Below are 22,764 nucleotides of genomic sequence, written 5' to 3'. Positions count from 1 at the left end.
GTACTTAATGTTTAGCTTCCACTTAGAAGTGAGTATTTGTATTTCCTTTTGTAAGCATTTGGTTTTCTGTTCCTGCATTTGTTTGCTTAGGATAATGGCCTCCAGCTCCATTCAGGTTGCTGCAAAGGACATGATCTCATTCCTTTTCATGGCTGCATAGTATTCCATGGTATATATGTACCATATTTTCTTTATCTATTGTACCACTGATGAGAGATTAGGTTGATTTCATGTCTTTGCTATTTTGAATACTGCGGTGAAGAACACGTGCATGTATGTGTCATTATGGTAGGACAATTTATATTCCTTTGGGTATATACCCAATAATGGGATTTCTGGGTCAAATGGTAATTCTGTTTTAACTTTGAGAAATCGCCAAAGTGCTTTTCACATTCGCTGAACTAGTTTACATTCCCATCAGCAGTGGATAAGCTCTATATTTATCCTGTTGTGCTATAAAATAAATACTAGGTTGTATTCATTCTTTTCTTTTGTTTTCATTTTTTATTGCATTTCATTCAGCAAACATAGCCAAATAAATGTCTTGCAGGAGGGCCTCCAATGGCTGCCATCTTCTACAGCAATAGCCAGCCACCCACTGACACCATTCAGAAAGTGTCCATTGGTTGGGCTTTCTTCCAGTGCCTCACAAAAGTAGTGGCTTCTTTGGTGAGGACTGCAGTGGTCCCTTTTCTCACACCTGTACCTGGCCAATCTAGTCCCCTTCTTTTTGGGCACTGTGAATGGGCCAAGAAAATCTACCTTGCTCTTGCCTATAATGCTGAGATCAATGTGGCTTCCAGAGCCCAGGGTGTTGAAGAAGCCAGCTGCAGTGGCTTCACTTACCATCTTCTTTGCTTCCCCTTCCCCCATATCTGGCCTAGAATATCTTCAAATACAGCCTTTGCTGCTGAGGATCCATGGTGATGAGGCTAGTTATCAGTTGATTCATGAGGATAGATGCTGTAGAGGTGAGGCCCGGTAAAAACTCCCAATCTCCTTAAAACTAGGGCTGCACCAATGTAACCTTGATACTTTAAAAGCATTTGCTTCAGCATCTGGTTGGCCATGACAACTCAGGAAGATGGCCACTAGAGATGGAGTGGCGTTCCAAGTTGGAAGAAATAAAACAACATGCTCCTGAATGACCAGTGGGTCAGTGAAGAAATTAAGAAGGAAATTGAAAAATTCCTTAAAACAAATGATCAGTGAAAAACAACCTACCAAAACCTATGGGATATAGCAAAAGCAGAACAAAGAGGGAAGTTTATAACTATAAATGCTTGCATCAAAAAGAAAAAAAAAATCTTCAAATAAGCAACCTAATGATGAATCTTAAAGAACTAGAAAGGCAAGAGCAAGCCAAAACCAATATTAGCAAAAGAAAAGAAATAATAAAGAGTAGAGCAGAAATAAATGAAATTGAAATGAAGAAAACAATACAAAAAATGAATGAAACAAAAAGTTGATTTTTTTGAAAAGATAAACAAAATCAACAAAACTTTAGCCGGATTAACAAACAAAAGACTGAAATAATTCAAATTAGAGATGAAAAAGGAGACATTATAACTGATACTGCAGACATTCAAAGGATCATTAATGGCTACTATGAGCAACTATATGCTAATAAATTGGAAAATCTAGAAGAAATGATTAAATTCCTAGACACAACCTATCAAGATTGAACCAGAGAACGGGAGAAAATATATGCAAAGTGCCCATCTGACAAGGGATTAAAAACCAGAATATACAAGGAGCTCAAACAACTCTATAGGAAAAAATCTATTAATCCAATGAAAATACAGGCAAAATATTTGAATAGGCATGTCTCAAAAGAAGGCATAAAAATGGCAAACAGGTATATGAAAAGGTAAGCAACATCATTGATCATCAGAGAAATGAATATCAAAACTACAAGTTGAAATGGCTTTTATCCAAAGGTCAGTCAATAACAAATATTGGTGGGGATGTGGAGAACACTGTTGATGGGAATGTTAATTTACATTAGTACAGCCTCTATGGAGAACAGTTTGAAGGCTCCTCAAAGAACTACAAATAAAGTTACCTTACAATTCAGCAATCCCACTCGTAAGTATATACCCTAAAGAAAAAAATCAGTATATCAAAAGATATCTCCACTCCCATATTTACTGCAGCACTATTCACAGTTGCCAATATTTAGAAGCAACCTAAGTGTCTATTAACAGACAAATGGATAAAGAAAATACGGTACCTATACACAATAGAGTGCCATTCAGCCATAAAAGAGAATGAGATCCTATTATTTGCCAAAACATAGATGGAATTGGAGGTCATTATGTCAAGTGAAATAAGCCAGGTACAGAAAGACAAACTTCTAATATTCTTATATATGTGTATATATGTATCTATCTATAGCAAATTACGTAAGACATCATACTATTGCTTGTATAGTCAATATTCAGTGTATACTTATTTACATATGCCAACTTATTTGCCAGTCTACTTCTTTATTTTTTCCTTTAATTTAGTGTTTTTCTCCAGGATTCTTTTATTTGAAGGACTGCTATTAATATTTATGTATTAGAAGTTCTTAGGTAACAGATTCTCTCATTTTTGTTTGTCATAAGATGTCTTTATTTCATCTTTATTTAAATGATTTACTTTATCTCATATAGACATTTGGGTTGATATTATCTTCTTTCATCAATTTAAAGATGCTTTTCCATTTTTCTCTGGCTTCCATGTTTGTTTTATGAAGAAATCTATCAGTTCCCTTTAAACTAAAGGACAGTCTCTCATCCCAGCTGCTACTAAGATTCTCTGTTTTTAATTTTTATTGTCACATGTTGATGTGTTTAGATCTTTTTCATTGTTGTTTATTCCGCTTGTGGTCCACAGTGTATTTTTTTCCTATGGCTTGTTGTCTTTTATCAGGTTTTAAAAGTTCTTGGTAATTCTTTCTTCAAATATTTCACTTTTCTCATTCTCTTGTTTGCCTATTTACTTGGACTTCAATTATATATAGAATTATATATATGTAATTGAATTATATATATATGAGATTTCACTGTGTCTCACACATCTCCAATATTCTTTCTTGTATTTTTTCATTTTTCCTATTTGCATTCTTAATTTTAGTATTTTTATTGATTTAACTTCCAGCACACTCTGTAGTCTTCTGTGTTTAATCTGATTTTAAAGTCATCTAATGAATTTTTAATTTCAAAATTTTTTAGTTCTATAATTTTCATTTTCTTCTCTTTATGGATCCTAATTGGTGAAATTTGCTATCCTTTTATCTATTTATTACACCTTTTCTTCTACTGTCTTGAGCATGTTAGTCATGGTTATTATAATGTTACTGTTATTCACTTTCATACTCTGGATAGACTCTGATTATATTCCAATTATTTATCGTTTGTTCTTTATTTTGAAAATATTTTTTCACTCTTCTGGTGTTTCTTATGATTTTTATTAAATTATGGATATTGTTGATTAAAAATTATAGGTTGTAGAGGCTCCAGTTCATGTTTCTTCCTGCAAAGAAAGTTCACACACCTCACTACAAGATGGACATGGAAGTAAATCCCCTTAATGCAGTGTTTCTTGTTGTAAAAAATTTACTTTTGGGGGAAATTTGGCAATATGTAGAAATATTTTTGGTTGTTACAACTAAGAAAATGCTCCTGGCACCTAGTAAGGAGAGGTCAGGAATGCTACTAAACAACCTACGATGCACGGGGCAGCCTCCTACAACAAATAATTATTTTGTCCAAAATGCCAATCGTGCCAAAGTTAAGAAGCCCTGCCTTAATTTAAATAAAGGTTTTGTGGAGTCGAAGCTGATTTTCAGGTTTCACAGGACTCAGTCAATCTCTGGCTCATTCACAGATTGCCAGGTTTAAAATCAGTCTCTGATTTATTCTCAGGAATTCTAATTCACTTATGAAAGATTTAAATTTAGAAATGAAGGAAGTGAATGTGCCTGATCATGCCTGATCTCAGAAGCTAAGTGGGATTGGGTCTGGTTAATACTTGGATGAGAGGCCACTGAGTTATGATAATAATAATAGTTTTAAAAGTAAATTTAAAAAATGAAATGAAGGAAGTGGGAATAGAGATTACAAAATGTAAGGTTTCCATTTTGTGTAGGGATATCTAATAGGACTAGAGCAATACTAAGTATTTTCCTGATCACAGGCTGATGGTTCAAATGCTGTAATCGTAGAACTGGCAGTTTAAAAATGATTTCTGTGTTCCCTACATTCATAATTGCTGTGGGGACAGTTACTCCTTATATAGACCAATTGATTGGTAATGTTTAGAAATTCATTTAGTAAGCCAAATCTACAGCCTGGTCTTACAGTTCTTCAATGATTTGTAAGTATCTAATGCCTTATATATGCTTATTCAAATAATCAGAGTCATTTAGTTATAACTTGTATTACAAGTATTATTACAATAATAACTTGTATTACATATAACTATTATCATTGCATTCAGGGTGAAATTTTTTGTAAGTGAACTCAAGTTTTCATCCAATATTTAAAAAATACCCATTAAGAATAAGCATAAACCTCTACAAAACTTTGAAATATATAGTTAAACTGTCTTTTCAGTTTCTGATAAAGTATAACAGCTTTAATTTTCTCTCTCTATCAAATTAGAAAAAGTAACTAGATCTTTTAAGTGTTGACATAAATAAAAAATACTTAGCAGCACGTACTTTCCACTTAATGATGTTTTACTACTCATAGTTCTGTAATCAGAATCTTGAGGATCTTCCCTTAAGTCAAATAGGAAACATTAGAGAGTTACTCTCCTGCTTATTGTCTTTCAAGAATCTCCTTTTGAAATCTGAGTAAATTGAACTTCTTATCGACTAAAATGCTCTACATAATTTTGCCCCTACCAAACTCTTCGACTTCAACTTTTGCCATTTTCACATTCACTAAATACAGTACAGCTGCTCTCTTCCTTTTTATGGACATCAAATATAACAAGCTCATAAGATCTTTGGATTCTTGTACTAGTCACCCTTTTTGCCTAGAATTTCTGTCTCCAGATATTTGCATGGTTGTTTCTGTCAAATCATCTTGGTTTCAGCTAAACACCACTCAAGGCCTCACTTAACAACCAAACGTAAGGTAATTACCACCTCCCCAGATAATCTCTAGCACAATACCACTTTCTGCTTGCTACAGAACACGATTTCTTTCTGAAACTATAGTTGTTTCTAAAATTTAATAACCTGTATTTATCCCTTTGAATAAATTTAATAACCTGTATTTATCCCCTTGAATATAAATCTAGGAGACTTGGAATCTTACCTGTCTCATTCATATGCCTAGAATAGTACCTGAAAATGGGAAGTGCTTAATAATTATAATACTTGCTAAATAACTGACTGATTCAATGCATGAATGAGGAAATGATTTAGCTAAATTCAACTGGACTTTTCCTTTCTTGCTTTTCTCATTCTTCTATTCAGCAAACCATATGTTGACTTAACAATTTCCTCATGGAAACTTTCACTTCCTGGTTGTGAAGCATATAAACAAAGTTGTGAAGCATATAAATAACAGGGTTCATCAAAGGAAAGATGACAGTATGGAAAAGAGAAACTACCTTGTCAGCTGGGAAAGCCTGGAAGGGGCGAGTGTAGATGAAAATAGCAGGTCCAAACATGAGAAATACAATGATAATATGGGTGGTGCATGTGGAGATAGCCTTGCACTTTCCTTCAGAGGAGTGCTCCCTATATGACAGAGGATGACTGCATAGGAGGCCAGAAGGCCCAGGAAGCACAGGAGGCTGAGTAGGCCACTGTTGGAGACCATCAGAAGCTCCACCACAAAGGTATCGGTGCAGGCCAGCTTGATGACCTGTGGAACATCACAGAAGAAGTTATCGAGCTGGTTTGGGCCACAGAAAGGCAAGTGCGGGATAAGGGCTACTTGTACAATGGAATGGATAAAGCCCCCAAGCCACAGAGCCAATGATAATGCATAGCAGGCTCTAGGGTTCATGATGGTTGAATAGTATAAAGCCCAGCAAATGGCGATGTAGCGGTCAAAGGCCATAACAATGAGAAGGAACATCTCCCCTGCTCCAAGAAAATGCAAGAAAAAGAGCTGAGTGATGCAGCCTCTATAGGATATTACCTTCTTCTCAGAGAGGAAGTCTACCAACATCCTGGGAACCACAATGAAGGAGTAGGATGCATCTAGGAAGGCCAAGTTGCCCAGAAAGAAATAGACGGGGGCTGTAAGCCCAGGGTCTGACTTTATGGTGAAAATGATGAGGAAATTTCCAGGGAGGATGATCAGGTAGAAAATTAAGACTAGCACAAAGACCAGAAGTTGAGCATCTTGAGACTGTGTCAGACCGAGAAGAATGAATTCTGTCACCACTGTGAGGTTCTCTGTTTCCATCATTTCTCACTCTGCAGAACAATATAGGGCAAATTGTTATCTGTTATAACCACCTTTTCATCTGTTTTGTATCTCCTCTCCAGATAAGTGTCCTCAATGGTATTGCCTAGGTTTTCTTCTAGGGTTTTTATGGTTTTAGGTCTAACATGTAAATCTTTAATCCATCTTGAATTAATTTTTGTATAAGGTGTAAGGAAGGGATCCAGTTTCAGCTTTCTACATATGGCTAGCCAGTTTTCCCAGCACCATTTATTAAATAGGGAATCCTTTTCCTATTGCTTGTTTTTGTCAGGTTTGTCAAAGATCAGATAGTTGTAGATATGGGGCATTATTTCTGAGGGCTCTGTTCTGTTCCGTTGATCTATGTCTCTGTTTTGGTACCAGTACCATGCTGTTTTGGTTACTGTAGCCTTGTAGTATAGCTTGAAGTCAGGTAGGGTGATGCCTCCAGCTTTGTTCTTTTGCCTTAGGATTGACTTGGCGATGTGGGCTCTTTTTAGGTTCCATATGAACTTTAAAGTAGTTTTTTCCAATTCTGTGAAGAAAGTCATTGGTAGCTGGATGGCATTGAATCTATAAATTACCTTGGGCAGTATGGCCATTTTCACAATATTGATTCTTCCAACCCATAAACATGGAATCTTCTTCCATTTGTTTGTATCTTCTTTTATTTCATTGAGCGGTGGTTTGTAGTTCTCCTTGGAGAGGTCCTTCAGGTCCCTTGTAAGTTGGATTCCTCGGTATTTTATTCTCTTTGAAGCAATTGTGAATGGGAGTTCACTCATGATTTGGCTCTCTGTCTGTTATTGATGTATAAGAATGCTTGTGATTTTTGTACATTGATTTCGTATCCTGAGACTTTGCTGAAGTTGCTTATCAGCTTAAGGGGATTTTGGGCTGAGACAATGGGGCTTTCTAGATGTACAATCATGTCATCTGCAAACAGGGACAATTTGACTTCCTCTTTTCCTAATTGAATACCCTTTATTTCCTTCTCCTGCCTGATTGCGCTGGCCAGAACTTCCAACACTATGTTCAATAGGAGTGGTGAGCGGGGGCATCCCTGTCTTGTGCCAGTTTTCAAAGGGAATGCTTCTAGTTTTTGTCCATTCAGTATGATATTGGCTGTGGGTTTGTCATAGATAGTGCTTATTAGTTTGAGATACATCCCATCAATACCTAATTTATTGAGAGTTTTTAGCATGAAGGGTTATTGAATTTTGTCACAGGCCTTTTCTGAATTTATTGAGATAATCATGTGGTTTTTGTCTTTGGTTCTGTTTATATGCTGGATTACATTTATTGATTTGCATATGTTGAACCAGGCTTGCATCCCAGGGATGAAGCCCACTTGATCATGGTGGATAAGCTTTTTGATGTGCTGCTGCATTCGGTTTGCCAGTATTTTACTGAGGATTTTTGCATCAATGTTTATCAAGGATATTGGTCTGAAATTCTTTTCTTTGGTTGTGTCTCTGCCAGGCTTTGGTATCAGGATGATGCTGGCCTCATAAAATGTGTTAGGGAGGATTCTCTCTTTTTCTATTGATTGGAATAGTTTCAGAAAGAATGGTACCATTCCTCCTTGTACCTCTGGTGGAATTCGGCTTTGAATCCATCTGGTCCTGGACTCTTTTTGGTTGGTAAGCTATTGATTATTGCCACAACTTCACAGCCTGTTATTGGTCTATTCAGAGATTCAACTTCTTCCTGGTTTAGTCTTGGGAGGGTGTATTTGTCGAGGAATTCATCCATTTCTTCTAGATTTTCTACTTTATTTGTGTAGAGGTGTTTGTAGTATTTTCTGGTGGTAGATTGCATTTCTGTGGGATCGGTGGTGATATCCCCTTTATCATTTTTTATTGTGTCTATTTGATTCTTCTCCATTTTCTTCTTTATTAGTCTTGCTAGCAGTCCATCAATTCTGTTGATCTTTTCAGAAAACCAGCTCCTGGATTCATTAATTTTTTGAAGGGTTTTTTGTGTCTCTATTTCCTTCAGTTCTGCTCTGATTTTAGTTATTTCTTGCCTTCTGCTAGCTTTTGAATGTGTTTGCTCTTGCTTTTCTAGTTCTTTTAATTATGATGTTAGGGTGTCAATTTTGGATCTTTCCTGCTTTCTTTTGTGGGCATTTAGTGCTATAAATTTCCTTCTACACACTGCTTTGAATGTGTCCCAGAGATTCTGGTATGTTGTGTCTTTGTTCTCATTGGTTTCAAAGAACATCTTTATTTCCGCCTTCATTTTGTTATGTACCCAGTAGTCATTCAGGAGCAGGTTGTTCAGTTTCCATGTAGTTGAGCGGTTTTGAGTTAGTTTCTTAATCCTGAGTTCTAGTTTGATTGCACAGTGGTCTGAGAGACAGTTTGTTATAATTTCTCTTCTTTTACATTTGCTGAGCAGAGCTTTATTTCCAACTATGTGGTCAATTTTGGAATAGGTGTGGTGTGGTGTTGAAAAAAATGTAAATTCTGTTGATTTGGGGTGGAGAGTTCTGTAGATGTCTATTATGTCCACTTGCTGCAGAGCTGAGTTCAATTCCTGGATATCCATGTTAACTTTCTGTCTCATTGATCTGTCTAATGTTGACAGTGGGGTGTTAAAGTCTCCCATTATTATTGTGTGGGAGTCTAAGTCTCTTTGTAGGTCACTAAGGACTTGCTTTATGAATCTGGGTGCTCCTATATTGGGTGCATATATATTTAGGATAGTTAGCTCTGCTTGTTGAATTGATTCCTTTAACATTATGTAATGGCCTTCTTTGTCTCTTTTGATCTTTGTTGGTTTAAATTCTATTTTATCAGAGACTAGGATTGCAACCCCTGCCTTTTTGTATTTTCCATTTGCTTGGTAGATCTTCCTCCATCCCTTTATTTTGAGTCTATGTGTGTTTCTGCACGTGAGATGGGTTTCCTGAATACAGCACACTGATGGGTCTTGACTCTATCCAATTTGCCAGTCTGTGTCTTTTAATTGGTGGATTTAGCCCATTTACATTTAAAGTTAATATTGTTATGTGTGAATTTGATCCTGTCGTTATGATGTTAGCTGGTTATTTTGCTCGTTAGTTGATGCAGTTTCTTCCTAGCCTTGATGGTCTTTACCTGACCTCAGGTGATCCACCCACATCAGCCTCCCAAAGTGCTGGGAGTACAGGCAGCAGACAATGCGCCAGGCCTTTTTTTTTTTTTTTTTTGAGACAGAGTCTTGCTCTGTCACCTAGGCTGGGGTGCAACGGCATGATCTCATCTCACTGCAACCTCCACCTCACGGATTCAAGCAATTCTCTTGCCTCAGCCTCCTGGGTAGCTGGGACTACAGGTGCCCAACACCACACCCGGCTAATTCTTTTTGTATTTTTAGTGGAGATGAGGTTTCACCATGTTAGCCAGGATGGTCTCGATCTCCTGACCTCGTGATTCACCCGCCTCGGCCTCCTAAAGTGCTGGGATTACAGGCGTGAGCCACTGCACCCGGCTGGTTTTAATATTTCAATTATGATGTTGAATTCTTACAAAACTATTGGGGTACCCAAAGAAATGTTTGAATTTTTGCTTTCTAAACAAATTTTTATACTCTACTAAGGATTATTAGCCTATTGAGAGTGCAGAGTAAAAAGAATATTCTGAAAATCCTAATTCGATTCCTGACTCCATGGAGAAGCCTTCGTAAGACAGAAACCTATTTATAGACATTTTTCACATACTTTAGGTTAAAAAACTTAACACCTAAAAGTTTATATTAAATACCATCTTGTGTGTTTTCTTACTAGTTTCTTATTTTACATGTAATTCACTGGAACATTATAACATTTTTATAAGAAGACATTATGTTTATGTATTTTAAATATTCGAAGACGAGGAGTATAACAAATGCATGTTGCTTTAGGCATTATATATGTGTTACAAACATTTTCCATTAGAAATCTTAAATTTAAAAAGTCTCAATTCCAGGAATTTGGAAGGGATAAAACATATTATTTCATATTTTTATTTAAATTATTTGAACAAATATTTAAGACTCAAACTCCCAGATAGCAGAAAACACACACACACAAAATCAGATATTAACAAGCAATACTTACAAATTCAGCCAAGAACCAATATGTTGTTTGTTTAGTCTCTTAATGGCTGCCTTCATTTCCTGATTCCTCAGAGTATAAATAATTGGATTAAGGAATGGGGTGATTATAGAATAAAACACAGAAGGAAACTTATCTACAGAATAACTATTGAATGGAAAAGCATAGATGAAGATAGCTGGACCAAAAAACAGAGTTACTACAGTGATGTGAGCAGATAGTGTGGACACAGCCTTGGAGGATGCACTGGAGGAGTGCTGCCAGATGGTGACCAACATGATTATGTAGGAAATGAGCAACAGAATAAAGCAGAACAGGCACAGGACCCCACTGTCTGCAATCACCAAGAGCTCCAGAGTATAGGTCTCAGTGCAGGCAAGCTTGATGACCAGCAGGAGGTCACAGAAAATGTTGTCCACAACATTGGGACCACAGAAAGGTAAACCCACGGTAAAAGCCATTTGACTTGTGGTATGTATGAAGCTAATTGCCCATGAGAACAACAGAAACACAGTGAGCTCTCTGTGGTTCATGATGGTCTTGTAGTGCAAGGGTTTGCATATGGCAACATACCTGTCGATGGCCATAGCTATCAGGAGAGACATTTCTCCACCCCCAGAGAAGTGCATAAAAAACATCTGGGCCATGCAACCCCACAAGGAGATGGCCTTATGTTTTCTAAGGAAGTCTGCAATCACTTTGGGAGTCGACACAGGGGAAAAACCTAAGTCAAAAAATGATAAATTTGCCAGAAGGAAATATACGGGGGAGTGAAGATGGCTATCAAGTATCACAGTGATCACAGTGAGGAGGTTTCCCACTATGATGGCTACATAGATATGAAAGAATATTGCAAAGAAGAATATTTGGATTTCTTGAGAACCCGAAAGCCCCAGCAGGATGAACTCAGAAACACTTGAGCTGTTATTGAGGGTATCCATTTATTCATTTGCACGAGTTTGTCACAGTTGTCTAAAAGAAAGGAAAACAGAAAATCCCAGAGACTAACAAGACAGTGAACCTAATCATTTTATGCATTTTATTATTATTTACTCAGAGAGTCAACACTTTTGGCAATGTGACTGTTTTACATATATTCCTTGATATCTTGTAGTTTGAGATACTTCACAGGGCCACAAAGCCAGTGGAAACTGCAGTGGATATGGAGCCGATCAGTTCAAATTTCTCTCAGTTAATATAAGGTGAGGTCAGTAGGAGATTTGTGTAAACTTGGTGTCCGTTCACTTTCTGCTGCAGATTAGACTATGAATGAACATAGACTTTGGGGGAATTCATTTCTAGGACTGTGGGCAGGTTGTGGGCAGGATTTCACTCTGTGTGATTGTAGGACTGACATCTCCATTTATTTGCTTGTTGCCATTCAAGGGTTATCCTTAATATTTAGATACTATCTGATTTCCTTTGTCATGATTCCTTTCCTCTTTTAAGCCATTAACAGTGGACGGGGCCCTTTGAAAGGCTCATCCCCAGCTGGGCACGATGTCTCGTGCCTATAATCCCAGCACTTTGGGAGGCTGAGGCGGGTGGATCAGGAGGCCAGGAGATTGAGACCATTCTGGCTAACACAGTGAAACCCCGTTTCTACTAAAAATACAAAAAATTAGCCGACGTGGTGGTGGGTGCCTGTAATCCCAGCTACTCAGGAGGCTGAGGCACGCGCTTGAACCTGGGAGGTGGAGGTTGCAGTGAGCCGAGATCGCGCCACTACCAAGACTCTGTCTCAAAAAAAAAAAGGCCTTCTCTTCTGCGACAACTCTCTTTTTCTATACTGACAGAAAAGCTTTATCACTTTTAGAAATTCATGTTATTACACTGGACACATTCAAATATTCCAGGAAATCTTCTCATATCAAAGTTTGTGAACTAAATCACTTAAGCAAAGTTTGTTGTTGGTAGTTTTTCTCCTTTCTTTCTTTCTTTTTTTTTGCACTGTAATGTATCATATTCACAAGTTTTGGGATTAGTGTCTGGACTTCATTGGGAGACCATTATTCTGCCTTCAATAGTTTACGGTCAAAAGTTAGAAATATGGTGGTTCTTGACAGGGTGAGGTGGCTCACACATGTAATCCCAGCACTTTGGGAGGCCAAAGAGGGCAGACCACCTGAGGTCAGGAGTTCGAGACCAGCTTGGCCAATATGGTGAAACCCAATCTCTACTAAAAATACAAAAATTACCTGGGCATGGTGGCATGTGCCTATAATCCCAGCTACTCAGGAGACTCGGGCAGGAGAATCACTTGAACCTGGGAGGCGGAGGTTGCAGGGAGCCGAGATGATGCCACTGCACTCTAGCTTGGGCAACAGAGTGAAACTGTCCAAAAAAAAAAAAAAAAAGAAAAGAAAAAAGAAATATGACTGTTTTTTCTACTAGGAGAGCAGGAGCCATGAATCTGATACAACTACTTGTAGAGATGTAGGCATAGGCAATGTGCTGGGTGCAGTGAGAGGTTGACGGGTGAAATAGGCTTCTGTATCCCTTCCTATTAATCTACCAATGACTCTCCATTAATCTACCTGTCACCTCTGTTTGTTATTTGCGACTATCAGGAATCTAGGTGACACAGAAACTTGGAAATGCATTCTTAATCAATAGGCCTCTGTATAATATAGAGCAAAACTATAAAAAATGAAAACAACGCATTGGAAGAAAAACGAGCTCATGATGGTATACATCCTTTTAGTTTTTCTTTATGTCTAGAATGTAAATGTGATGTGTGGAGTTTCTACAGATAGTTTGTGACATTGAGGTCAGAATATTAATCTAAAGCAAAAAATAAACAGGAAGTTTTGTACTTCCTGATTTTGTGAAACTGCCATACCAACAGTGAGGTAATATTCTATCAATTGGTTTCACAAGGAAAATAAACTTTCATCTAACTTATTAATAACACTATAGTCTAGTTGATTACTAGCAGACTGACAGATACAAATATAATTCTGACCAGACATCTGTGAGGTAGAGTTACCCAAAGAGCATGCAACTGAAACTTTCAATATTCCTAAGATGGAACGTTAGAAAAATATTTTCTCTTTGAACCTTTGTTCACCGTGAAGATCAAGTGTGAGGACAAATCCTCATTACTTAAGAAGGTAATCCTAATATTTCAGCGAAGGTTTTAGCGTTTTTATGTTATGGTCATGGTGAAAGATCACCTTAAAAGTAATGGACAAATATTGCACCTTGTACGTTAATCACTAAACTTTTAAGGAGATTGCATATTTTCTGGTGATCCTATTTCAGTTCTGGAGGCACTATATTCCAGTACTTGGGATGATTGTTTGACTCATTTTTTATTGACATACGGACTTCTAGCTTTTGGTGGAGTCCAGTATAAGAAAGGAATATTAGCACATCTAGCATACAGTGTGTATACTAGATCTAGTATCAAGTATTCATACTACTTAAACCACATATCCAGGTAAAGTCTATGGCACTGCAATTGTCTGTGCTAGAAAAATACAGCATTTGTAGGTTTTGGCAAACCCTAATAGAAGAATAACAATGTAGATTCCTAAGGTCATGTAGCTTGAACCATAGCATTTGTAGCAGAACTGGAAATACATGAATTTTAAATCAGCTCCTAGATTTCACTCTGTTCTAATAAGGATGAAACATCTGATCATGGAACTTATGTTGACTATAGAGACAGAGCTATCTACAAAAAAGCTTGATTATTTGATATTAATATTCACTACAGAGCATCAAAAAAAGGCATGAAATAAACAAGATGACATAATGGCTCATCCAGTTGATATAAACTACTCGCTATTATTGAAGTAGTCATAATAGTAGAAAAGGAGGTTGTGTATGGACCCACTGCCTGGCTTCCTACTCACCAAGATCACACTTGCTGTGGTGCAATAAATGTCATCAACAAAACTAACCTGAACCCCCTAATCTGGTGCCATCTTGTAGACAGAATAACCAGCCACTGGGACAAGTTGATGATATTACCCATTTTATTCTAGATGACACAATGACTCATCTTCATGGGAAGACACATACAGTGGGCATAGGGTTGCATTCTACATTTACAGGGTGCTATCTAAATGTATATACAGAGTTTAATCAAAGAATTGTCTTATAACATATCTGAATCCAAGTTGTAAGTGTTGACCAATAATCATGGCTCTATTGGACCTATCATTTACAGGTTATTTTAAACAGATAACTTTGATCACATTTAAAAAAAAACTGTATGTGCTAACTCCTCTCCCTCCCATATTAAAAATTTTTGATGTCAAAATTTACACCTTTATACATTGCATATCCCTAACAGATTATTGCAGTTATTATTTTTATTTTTCTAATTTAATATACTTGTTATTAGAGAAAAATGCCTATATATTTTTATTTTTTTTTCAACTTTTATTTTAGGTTTAGTGGGTACATGTGCAGGTTTATAACATGGGTGAATTGCATGTCAATGAGGTTTGGTGTACAAATGATTTCATCACCCAGGTAGTGAATGGAGTATTCAATAGGTAGTTGTTTGACCCTCATTCTCTTCCCACCCTACACTATCAAGTAGGCCCCAGTATTTATTGTTTCCCTCTTTGTGTCCATGTGTACTCAATGTTTATCTTCCACTTGAGAATGTGCATTATTTGGTTTTCCCTTTTGTATTAATTCACTTAGGTAATGGCCTCCAGCTACAACCATGTTGCTTCAAAGGGCAGTGTTTCATTCTTTTTATGGCTGCATTGTATTCCATAGTGTATATGTACCACTTTTTTTTTTTTTAATTCAGTCCACTGCTAATGGGCATCTAGGTTGATTCCATGTCTTTGCTATTGTGAACAGTGCTTCAGTGAATATATAAGTTTGGATGTCTTTTTGGTAGAATTCTCTATATTCATTTTGATGTCTACCCTAGTAATGAGATTGCTGGGTCAAATGGTAGTTTTGTTTTAAGTTTTTTGAGAAATCTTTAAACTGCATTCCACAGTGGCTGATAATTTACATTCTCACCAGTGGTGTATAAGAGTTCCCTTTTCTCTGCAACCTCACCAATATCTGCTTTTTAAAATTTATTTATTTTTTATTTTTTGTAGTAGCCATTCTGACTTTTGTGAGATGTGGTAGATATTTCATTGTGGTTTTGATTTGCATTTCTCTAATGGCTAGTGATGTGGAGCATTTTTTCATATGTTTGTTGGCCACATATGTGTCTTCTTTTGAGAAGTATCTGTTCTTGTCTTTTGGCCACTTTTTAATAAGGTTGTTTGTTTTTCTATTGTTTACTTAATTTAATTATAGATTCTGGATGTTAGAATTTTATCAGATGCATAGTTTGCAGATATTTTCTCCCATTCTGTAGGTTGTCTGTTTATGCTGTCAATTGTTTCTTTTGCTGTGCAGAAGTAATTAGGTCTGATTTGTTTTTGTTATCTTTAATTTCAGAGACCTAGTCATAAAATCTTTGCCAATGCCTAAGTCCTGAATGGTATGTCCGATGTTTGTTTCCAGGGTTTTTATAGTTTTAGGTCTTACATTTAAGTCTTTAATGCACATTGAGTTGATTTCTGTATAAGATGAAAGGAAGAGATCCAGTCTCATTCTACTCCATATGGCTAGTGAGTTACTGCAATGCCATTTATTGAATATGTAGTCTTTTTTCCATTGCACGTTATTGTCAACTTTGTTGAGGATCAGATGGTTGTAAGTGTGTGGCTTTATTTTTGGGTTCTCTGTTCTGTTTCATTGGCCTATGTGTCTGTTTTTGTACAAGTACCATGCTGTTTTGTTTACTGTAGCCTCATATATAGCTTGTAGTTGGGTAGTGTGGTGCCTCTTGCTTTGTTCTTTTTGATCAGAATTGATTTAGCTATTTGGGCTCCTTTTGGGGTTTCATTTGAATTGCAGAATACTTTTTTCTAAGTCTGTGAAACATAAAATTGATAGTTTGATAGAAATAGTATTTAATCTGTAAATTGCTTTGGGCAGCTATTTAATGGCTATTTTAATAATATTGATTCTTCTAATCTATGGGCATAGGATTTCTTTCCATTTGTTTGTGTCATCTCTGATATATTTCAGCAATGTTTTGTAATTCTCATTTCAGAGATCTTTCACCTCCCTGTTTAGCCATATTTCTAGGTATTTTATTCTTTTTGTGGCTTCTGTGAATGAAACTGCATTATTGATTGGGGTCTCAGCTTGGACGTTATTGGTGTATAGAAATGCTAATAATTTTTGTACATTGATTTTGTATCTTGAAACTTTACTGAAGCTGATTTTCAGATCTAGAAGTCTTTGGGCAGAGACTCTGCAGGTTTTCTAGGTATAGAATCATATTATTTATGAGGAGAAATAGTTTGACTTTCTCTTTTGTTATATTTATTTCTCTCCCTCACCTGATTACTCTGGCTAGGACTTCCAGTACTATGTTGAATATAAGTGATGAGAGTGAGCATTCTTATCTTGTTCCATTTCTCAGAATGAATGCTTCCAGCTTTTTCCCATTCAGTATGATGTTGGCTGTCAGTTTACATATATGGCTCTTATTATTTTGAAGTATGTTTCTTTGATGGCTTGTTCGTTGCATTTTTTTTTGACGTGAAAGGATGTTGAATTTTATCACAATCTTTTTCTGTGTCTGTTTATATGATCATGTGGGTTTTGTTTTTATTTCTGTTTATGTGATGAATCACATTTATTGATCTGCATATCTTGAACCAGCCTTGCATTGCAGGAATAAAACCTACTTGATTGTGGTGTATTAGCTCTTTGATATTCCACTAGATTTGATTTCCTCATACTTTGTTGATGATTTGTATATCTATGTTCATCAAGGATATTGGCCTGAAATTTTCTTTCTTTCTTGTGTCTCTGCCAGGTTTTGGAATAATGCTGGCCTCATAGATTAAGTTAGGGAGGAGTCTCTCCTTTTTGATATTTTCTTTTTGATATTTTGGAATAATTTCAGTAGGACTAGTACTCGCTCTTTTTTTTTTTTTTTTTTTTTTTGAGACGGAGTCTTGCTCTGTCGCCCAGGCTGGAGTGCAGTGGCGCGATCTCGGCTCACTGCAAGCTCCGCCTCCTGGGTTCACGCCATTCTCCTGCCTCAGCCTCTCTGAGTAGCTGGGACTACAGGCGCCTGCCACGATGCCTGGCTAATTTTTTGTATTTTTAGTAGAGACAGGGTTTCACCGTGGTCTCGATCTCCTGACTTCGTGATCCGCCCACCTCGGCCTCCCAAAGTGCTGGGATTACAAGCGTGAGCCACCGCGCCCGGCCAGCTCTTTTTTTTAAATCTAGTAGAGTTTGGCTGTGAAATCATCTGGTCCAGGGCTTTTTCTGCTTGGTAGATTTCTGTATTACGGATTCAATTTCAGAACTTGTGAATTAATTTTTTATGAGACAAGGTCTTATTCCATCATCCAGGATGGAGTGCAGTGGCGTAATGATAGCTCACCAAAGCCTCAAAATCCTGGGCTCAAGCAATCCTTGCATTCAGCCTCCTGAGAGTTCTATTTTTTAATGGCCATGCTAAGTATGTAGGTAGTTTATACAGCTTGATTAGAGTATTCAAATATATTGAGTTAGACTGTATATTTATTTTTATCAGTGAGTTTTATACCTTCAGATTTTTGATACTACTTAGTAGTTTCCTTGTCTTTCATTTTGAAGAGTTCCTTTTAGCATTTCTAAGATAGGTCTGGTATTAATAAACTCTCTTAGCTTTCATTTGTCTGGGAAAGTCTTTATGTATCCTTCAACACTCAAGTATTGCTTTGCTGGATACAGTATTCTTGGCTGCTAGGCTTTTTTCTTTAGTATTTAAATATATCATCCCAACTCCTCCTTGCCGATAAGACTTTTTTTGTTTTTGTTTTGAGAAGCCTGCTGCCAGGCATATTGGAACTCTCTTGTATGTTATTTGTTTCTTTTCTCTTGTTTCTTTCAGGATCCCCTCTTTGTCTTTCATCTTACGCAGTTTAATTATACTATATCTTTTGATACTGTTATTGGGATTGCATCTGACTTGGTGTCTTTTGTGCCTGAGTAGTTATATCTTTCTCTAGATCTGTAAGTTTTCTGTTATTTTTTTAAATAAGTTTTCTAACTCTTTGTCTTTTTCTACTCCCTTCTAAACCCCAAAAACCCAAATATCTGCTCTTTTAATGTTGTCCCATAAATCCTACAAACTTTCTTTGTTCCTTTTAATTCTGTTTTGTTTTTTCTTCTCAGATCTTATATTTTTAAATAGCCTGTCTTCCTAACTCACTGATTCTTTTTTCTGCTTGACCTATTTTTGCTACTGATGCTTTCAGTTGCATTTTTTATTTCATTCCTTGTATTTTGCGGGTCCAAAGTTACTGTTTGATTTTTTATTATCATTTTAATCTCTATGTTAAATTTCTCTGAAAAATTTAAAAACTGTCTCTGAATTTTCTTTAAGTTAACTGAGCTTCCTTAAAAACAGGTAGTTTGAGTTATTTGTCAGGCAGATCATAGATCTCCATCTCTTTAGGGTCAGCAGTTTGCATCTTATTTTATGCCAGTGATGTCAGTTACTCTGGTTGTTCTTGATCCTTGTGGTCATGTTTCAATGTCTGTGAATTGGATGACATAGGAATGTATGCAATCTTTGCAGTCTTGCTTTTCTGTGATTGCCCTTCTACAGTAGGCATGTTCAGGAATATTGAGAAGACAGTTGTGGTTCCTAAGCCTGTGGCTGTTGAAGTCATTGTCAGCACTGCAATGACTTCAGCTGTTACAGGCTTAGAAACCACAAGGTCCATAGTGGCTGGTGTTGCCCAAGCTGGAATCCCATGAGGAGTTGGAGGTAAGGTGAGGGTTTGCTTCTGGATTCTCAGACAGCAGCCCTGTTACCTGGAATGCTGACAGGTTTGGCTTTCTCCAAGTTTCTGAGAGGCCTTACACTACATCATTTGATGAGTCTCTCGGTTGGCCATGCTACAAATGACTACAGTGAGCTGGAAATAAACTCAGGGTTGTTTCTAGCCTAGAGTTTAGACTGAGATCTTTAGATCTGTCTTCATAGTCACAGACAGCCATGTCTCCCAGGGAGTTACAGGGTGAGCAGGCCTGCTCTCAGACTGCAGTTAAGAAGAAATGAAATCAATTTATAGGGCTCTTTGAAGATTCATGATGTGATCAAAATCAGGGCATAAAACTGCAAAACACTATTGAACTTTCCTCTCCAAGTCTCCAGACAGGCAGAGGTGTTGTTAGTCTATAGATAAAAGGAGCCAGGACTAAGATCTAGGGATGTTTGAGGACACACTGAAGGAAGAGGCTGGCAAGCACAAGGGCTCAGCTTAGTGTATCACTTGGCAGGAGCTTGACTGAGTAGAACTTCTCCCAGACCACAGCTGGGAGGGACTAAAACTAACCTTCAGGGTAATTCAGAATCTGCTGTGAGACTGTTGCTGGCAAACCCAATCCAGTAACACCAATGGGCAAGATTCCCAGAAGTGCCCTATGTGGGCAGTACTGCTTGCATAGTACAGTTGAGAGGGGTTGGAACTGGCATTCATGGTTCTTTCTGAAACTTCTGTGGCATGGAGTCTGGCAAACCTGCCCAGGTCTATCTCCCAGGAGTTATCTGCACAAGTAGAATAACTCTGGTGCTGCAGCAGAGAAGGGCTGAGGCCAAGAAAAGGCCCCTTCAGGATCTTCTGTGGGTGGGAAGCCAGTAAACCTGTCCGAATGGCTCATATAGGTGTGTCTCCCAGTAATTCCCTGCACAGGTAGGATAGTTCTCTGACTATGGCAAAAAAAAAAAAAAAGTGAAGCTGGGACAGGACCCCTTCAGGATCTGTTGTGGGTCAAAGGCTGGCAAGCCTGTACCAATGGCTCAGATGACTGTGTCACAGTGGGGCAGCTCTTTAGCTGCCACAGAGAAAGGCTGAAGCCAAGCCAAGGCTCCTGCAGAATCCACTGTTGGACAGAGGCAAGCAAATCCACCCTGGTGGTCCAGAGTGTATGTCTGTGGGAGGGTATTCCCAGGCTGTAACAGAGAGGTATCGGAACCCTGCATCCCCTTTAGAGTTTGCTGTGGGACAGAGGCCAGCAAGCTTGTCTATCCCAGTGGTTCAATAGGGTGTGCCTACCTCTGGGTCTTTGTGTGAGTTGCACTATGCTAGGACTAACACTAACGGGGCTGGAACTGAGTTACATGTTAACTTTCAGGTCCACTGCTGACACTGATTTCAGTGATAAGGGCCTATCCACTGAGGCACACTGGTGCTTGTGATTCCTTCTGGCCCCTTTGGCAGATAGTTTTGGTTGTGGGCTCAAAGCCACTTGGGGCTGTAGCCAATCCCTTCAGAAAATGTGGCCATTTCCAGGTTTGAACCCAGGAAAATGATTAGCAGGTCTGCCACCTGGATGTCGGTCTGCTCCCTCCAAACAGCCATCCTAGGTTTTGGGATCTATTGGTGTTCCCCAACCTTCTGCCTGAACCCAAAGACTCCTTCTAAGAGACATTTTTCTATGAATGGGTTCAGAATTCTTATTATGGGAGGATATGAGTGGGTTGCCATTGTGGCTAATGTCACTCCAAGTCAGATTCTTGAGTTATGTGGCTGAGGCTCAAAGATCAATCTCTATGAAAGTACTTTATTTTTAGTGAGGATTTGTCTTTACTTCTGCCATACACTTCTTAGAAAAGCATTTACTTTAATCTTCATGAATCAAGGTTGAGACAGATTTATTTTCTTGGTGTCTGCTTTTGATAGGCTGGCTTTCTTACACTTTTTTTTCAGAGTCTGAGCCCTCAGCATTGCCTCCAATCTATTTCCCTCCCTGTTCACCCTCAAAGTCCAATGCACAGTGCTTTCCCCATTTCAAACTTCTATTTGTAGAAGCTCGAGGCAATGGATGTGTAGATGTTCTCAGAGAGGGCAATGGTTCAGTGCTGTTTTACCTCCCTGGAATGGAATTCAATTTTATACTGGGCCTCAGGTGTGATTTACTTTAATTTTTTTTCAATAGCTTTAAGTGATTTAAAAGATGTTTTAAATAATTTTAGTAAAATAGATATTTTGTAACTAAAATGTTTTAGGATCCTAAATGTGCTATACTGACAGATACAAAAATCTTACACAGTATTTTATCAGCTAGAATATAATCTTATCTACCAACCGATGCATATTTTACCTTTTAAATGATGGAAATTTCCTTAATATGGGGGGTGTATAATGTATGACTGTGAAGTTTCTTGTTGTTGCAGTTTACTATGTAGCAAAGAGTCCAATGTAGTTTGTAATAGCAAGTATTCTAAACTTGCAGTATTTCTTCTCCCATTTGCTTTAAATTTATTATGTATTTAATTCTCTTTGGATTTAGTTACAGAGCTCTAATCCCTGTAGTTCCACTATTGAAGTACACGAGCACCATATGCCTTGTGTATTTCTAATATTTTTAACACATCACGTCTCACAGTAAGAATACATGTTCTCCATAGTAGTAGGTTAAATTGAATATTATTATTCTAGAATATGATTATTTCATTTTTTCTTTATTCAATATGTATGAACTACTATGTATCAATATCTGTGCTAGATATTATAGATCTATAGAATTCATAGGCTAAGACAAAGCAAATATTAACATATAATTACACAAGCAATTATTACCATAATATATGAGAAGGATGGAAATTGTAGCATGCCATAAATGTGTAAAATAAAGAAATCTAAACTGGCCAAGAACATGTGGGAAAAGTGATCTAAAATATAATATTTCATCTGGGTCTTCTGAGAGGTTGTTACCTTGGTGAAGAGGAGATGAAAGATTCTTGTACGTAAAGGGAAGAGTTTAGAAAAACTCAGTTAACAAGATGTCTGGTGTTTTGGAGAAAAAAGAAGGCCAGTATAACTCTACTATTATGGAAAAGAATAGATTGGAGCAAAATTCCAGAAGCAAGCCATATTATGAAGGCCAGTTGAGAATTTGAACCTAAGTCTTCATGCCATAAGATAGTTTTAATCCAGAAAATGACATTGAGAATTGCATTTTTATGACCTAACTCTGACTGCTTGTAGAGAATGCATTGAATGGAAGAAAGGATTTATGTAACTGATTTAGGATTAATTACAAAGCTCTATCACCTAGCACAAGCAAGAAATGATGGTGTCTTTAATTAAGAGAAAATAAGCTTAATTATCAATGCATACTATTTCAAATTTTGAATGCACTTCTCACTTCCCTCTCCCACATGCACAAACATCAGATTTAGCTTATAAATCAAGAAGGGTTAGAATCCCACCA

At 37.4% G+C, this 22,764-nt stretch overlaps 1 protein-coding gene and 1 pseudogene across 1 annotated transcript; both read right to left on the bottom strand.

Moving 5' to 3' along the window:
- Positions 1-608: 608 nt before the first annotated feature.
- LOC129472143 (proteasome subunit beta type-7-like) lies at positions 609-4,922 on the bottom strand (annotated as a pseudogene).
- A 547-nt stretch (positions 4,923-5,469) lies between these two features.
- Positions 5,470-6,416, bottom strand: LOC129472051 (olfactory receptor 4N5-like). Its single transcript, XM_055261402.1, is given in 2 exon segments — positions 5,470-5,747; positions 5,750-6,416. Coding segments are annotated over 2 exon segments (945 nt in total).
- Positions 6,417-22,764: the final 16,348 nt, after the last annotated feature.

Source organism: Symphalangus syndactylus, chromosome 22 (assembly GCF_028878055.3).
Source record: "Symphalangus syndactylus isolate Jambi chromosome 22, NHGRI_mSymSyn1-v2.1_pri, whole genome shotgun sequence".
Taxonomy (NCBI): domain Eukaryota; kingdom Metazoa; phylum Chordata; class Mammalia; order Primates; family Hylobatidae; genus Symphalangus; species Symphalangus syndactylus.
The sequence above is the reverse complement of the archived record's forward strand: the minus strand, read 5'-3'. Positions and strand labels throughout refer to the sequence as shown.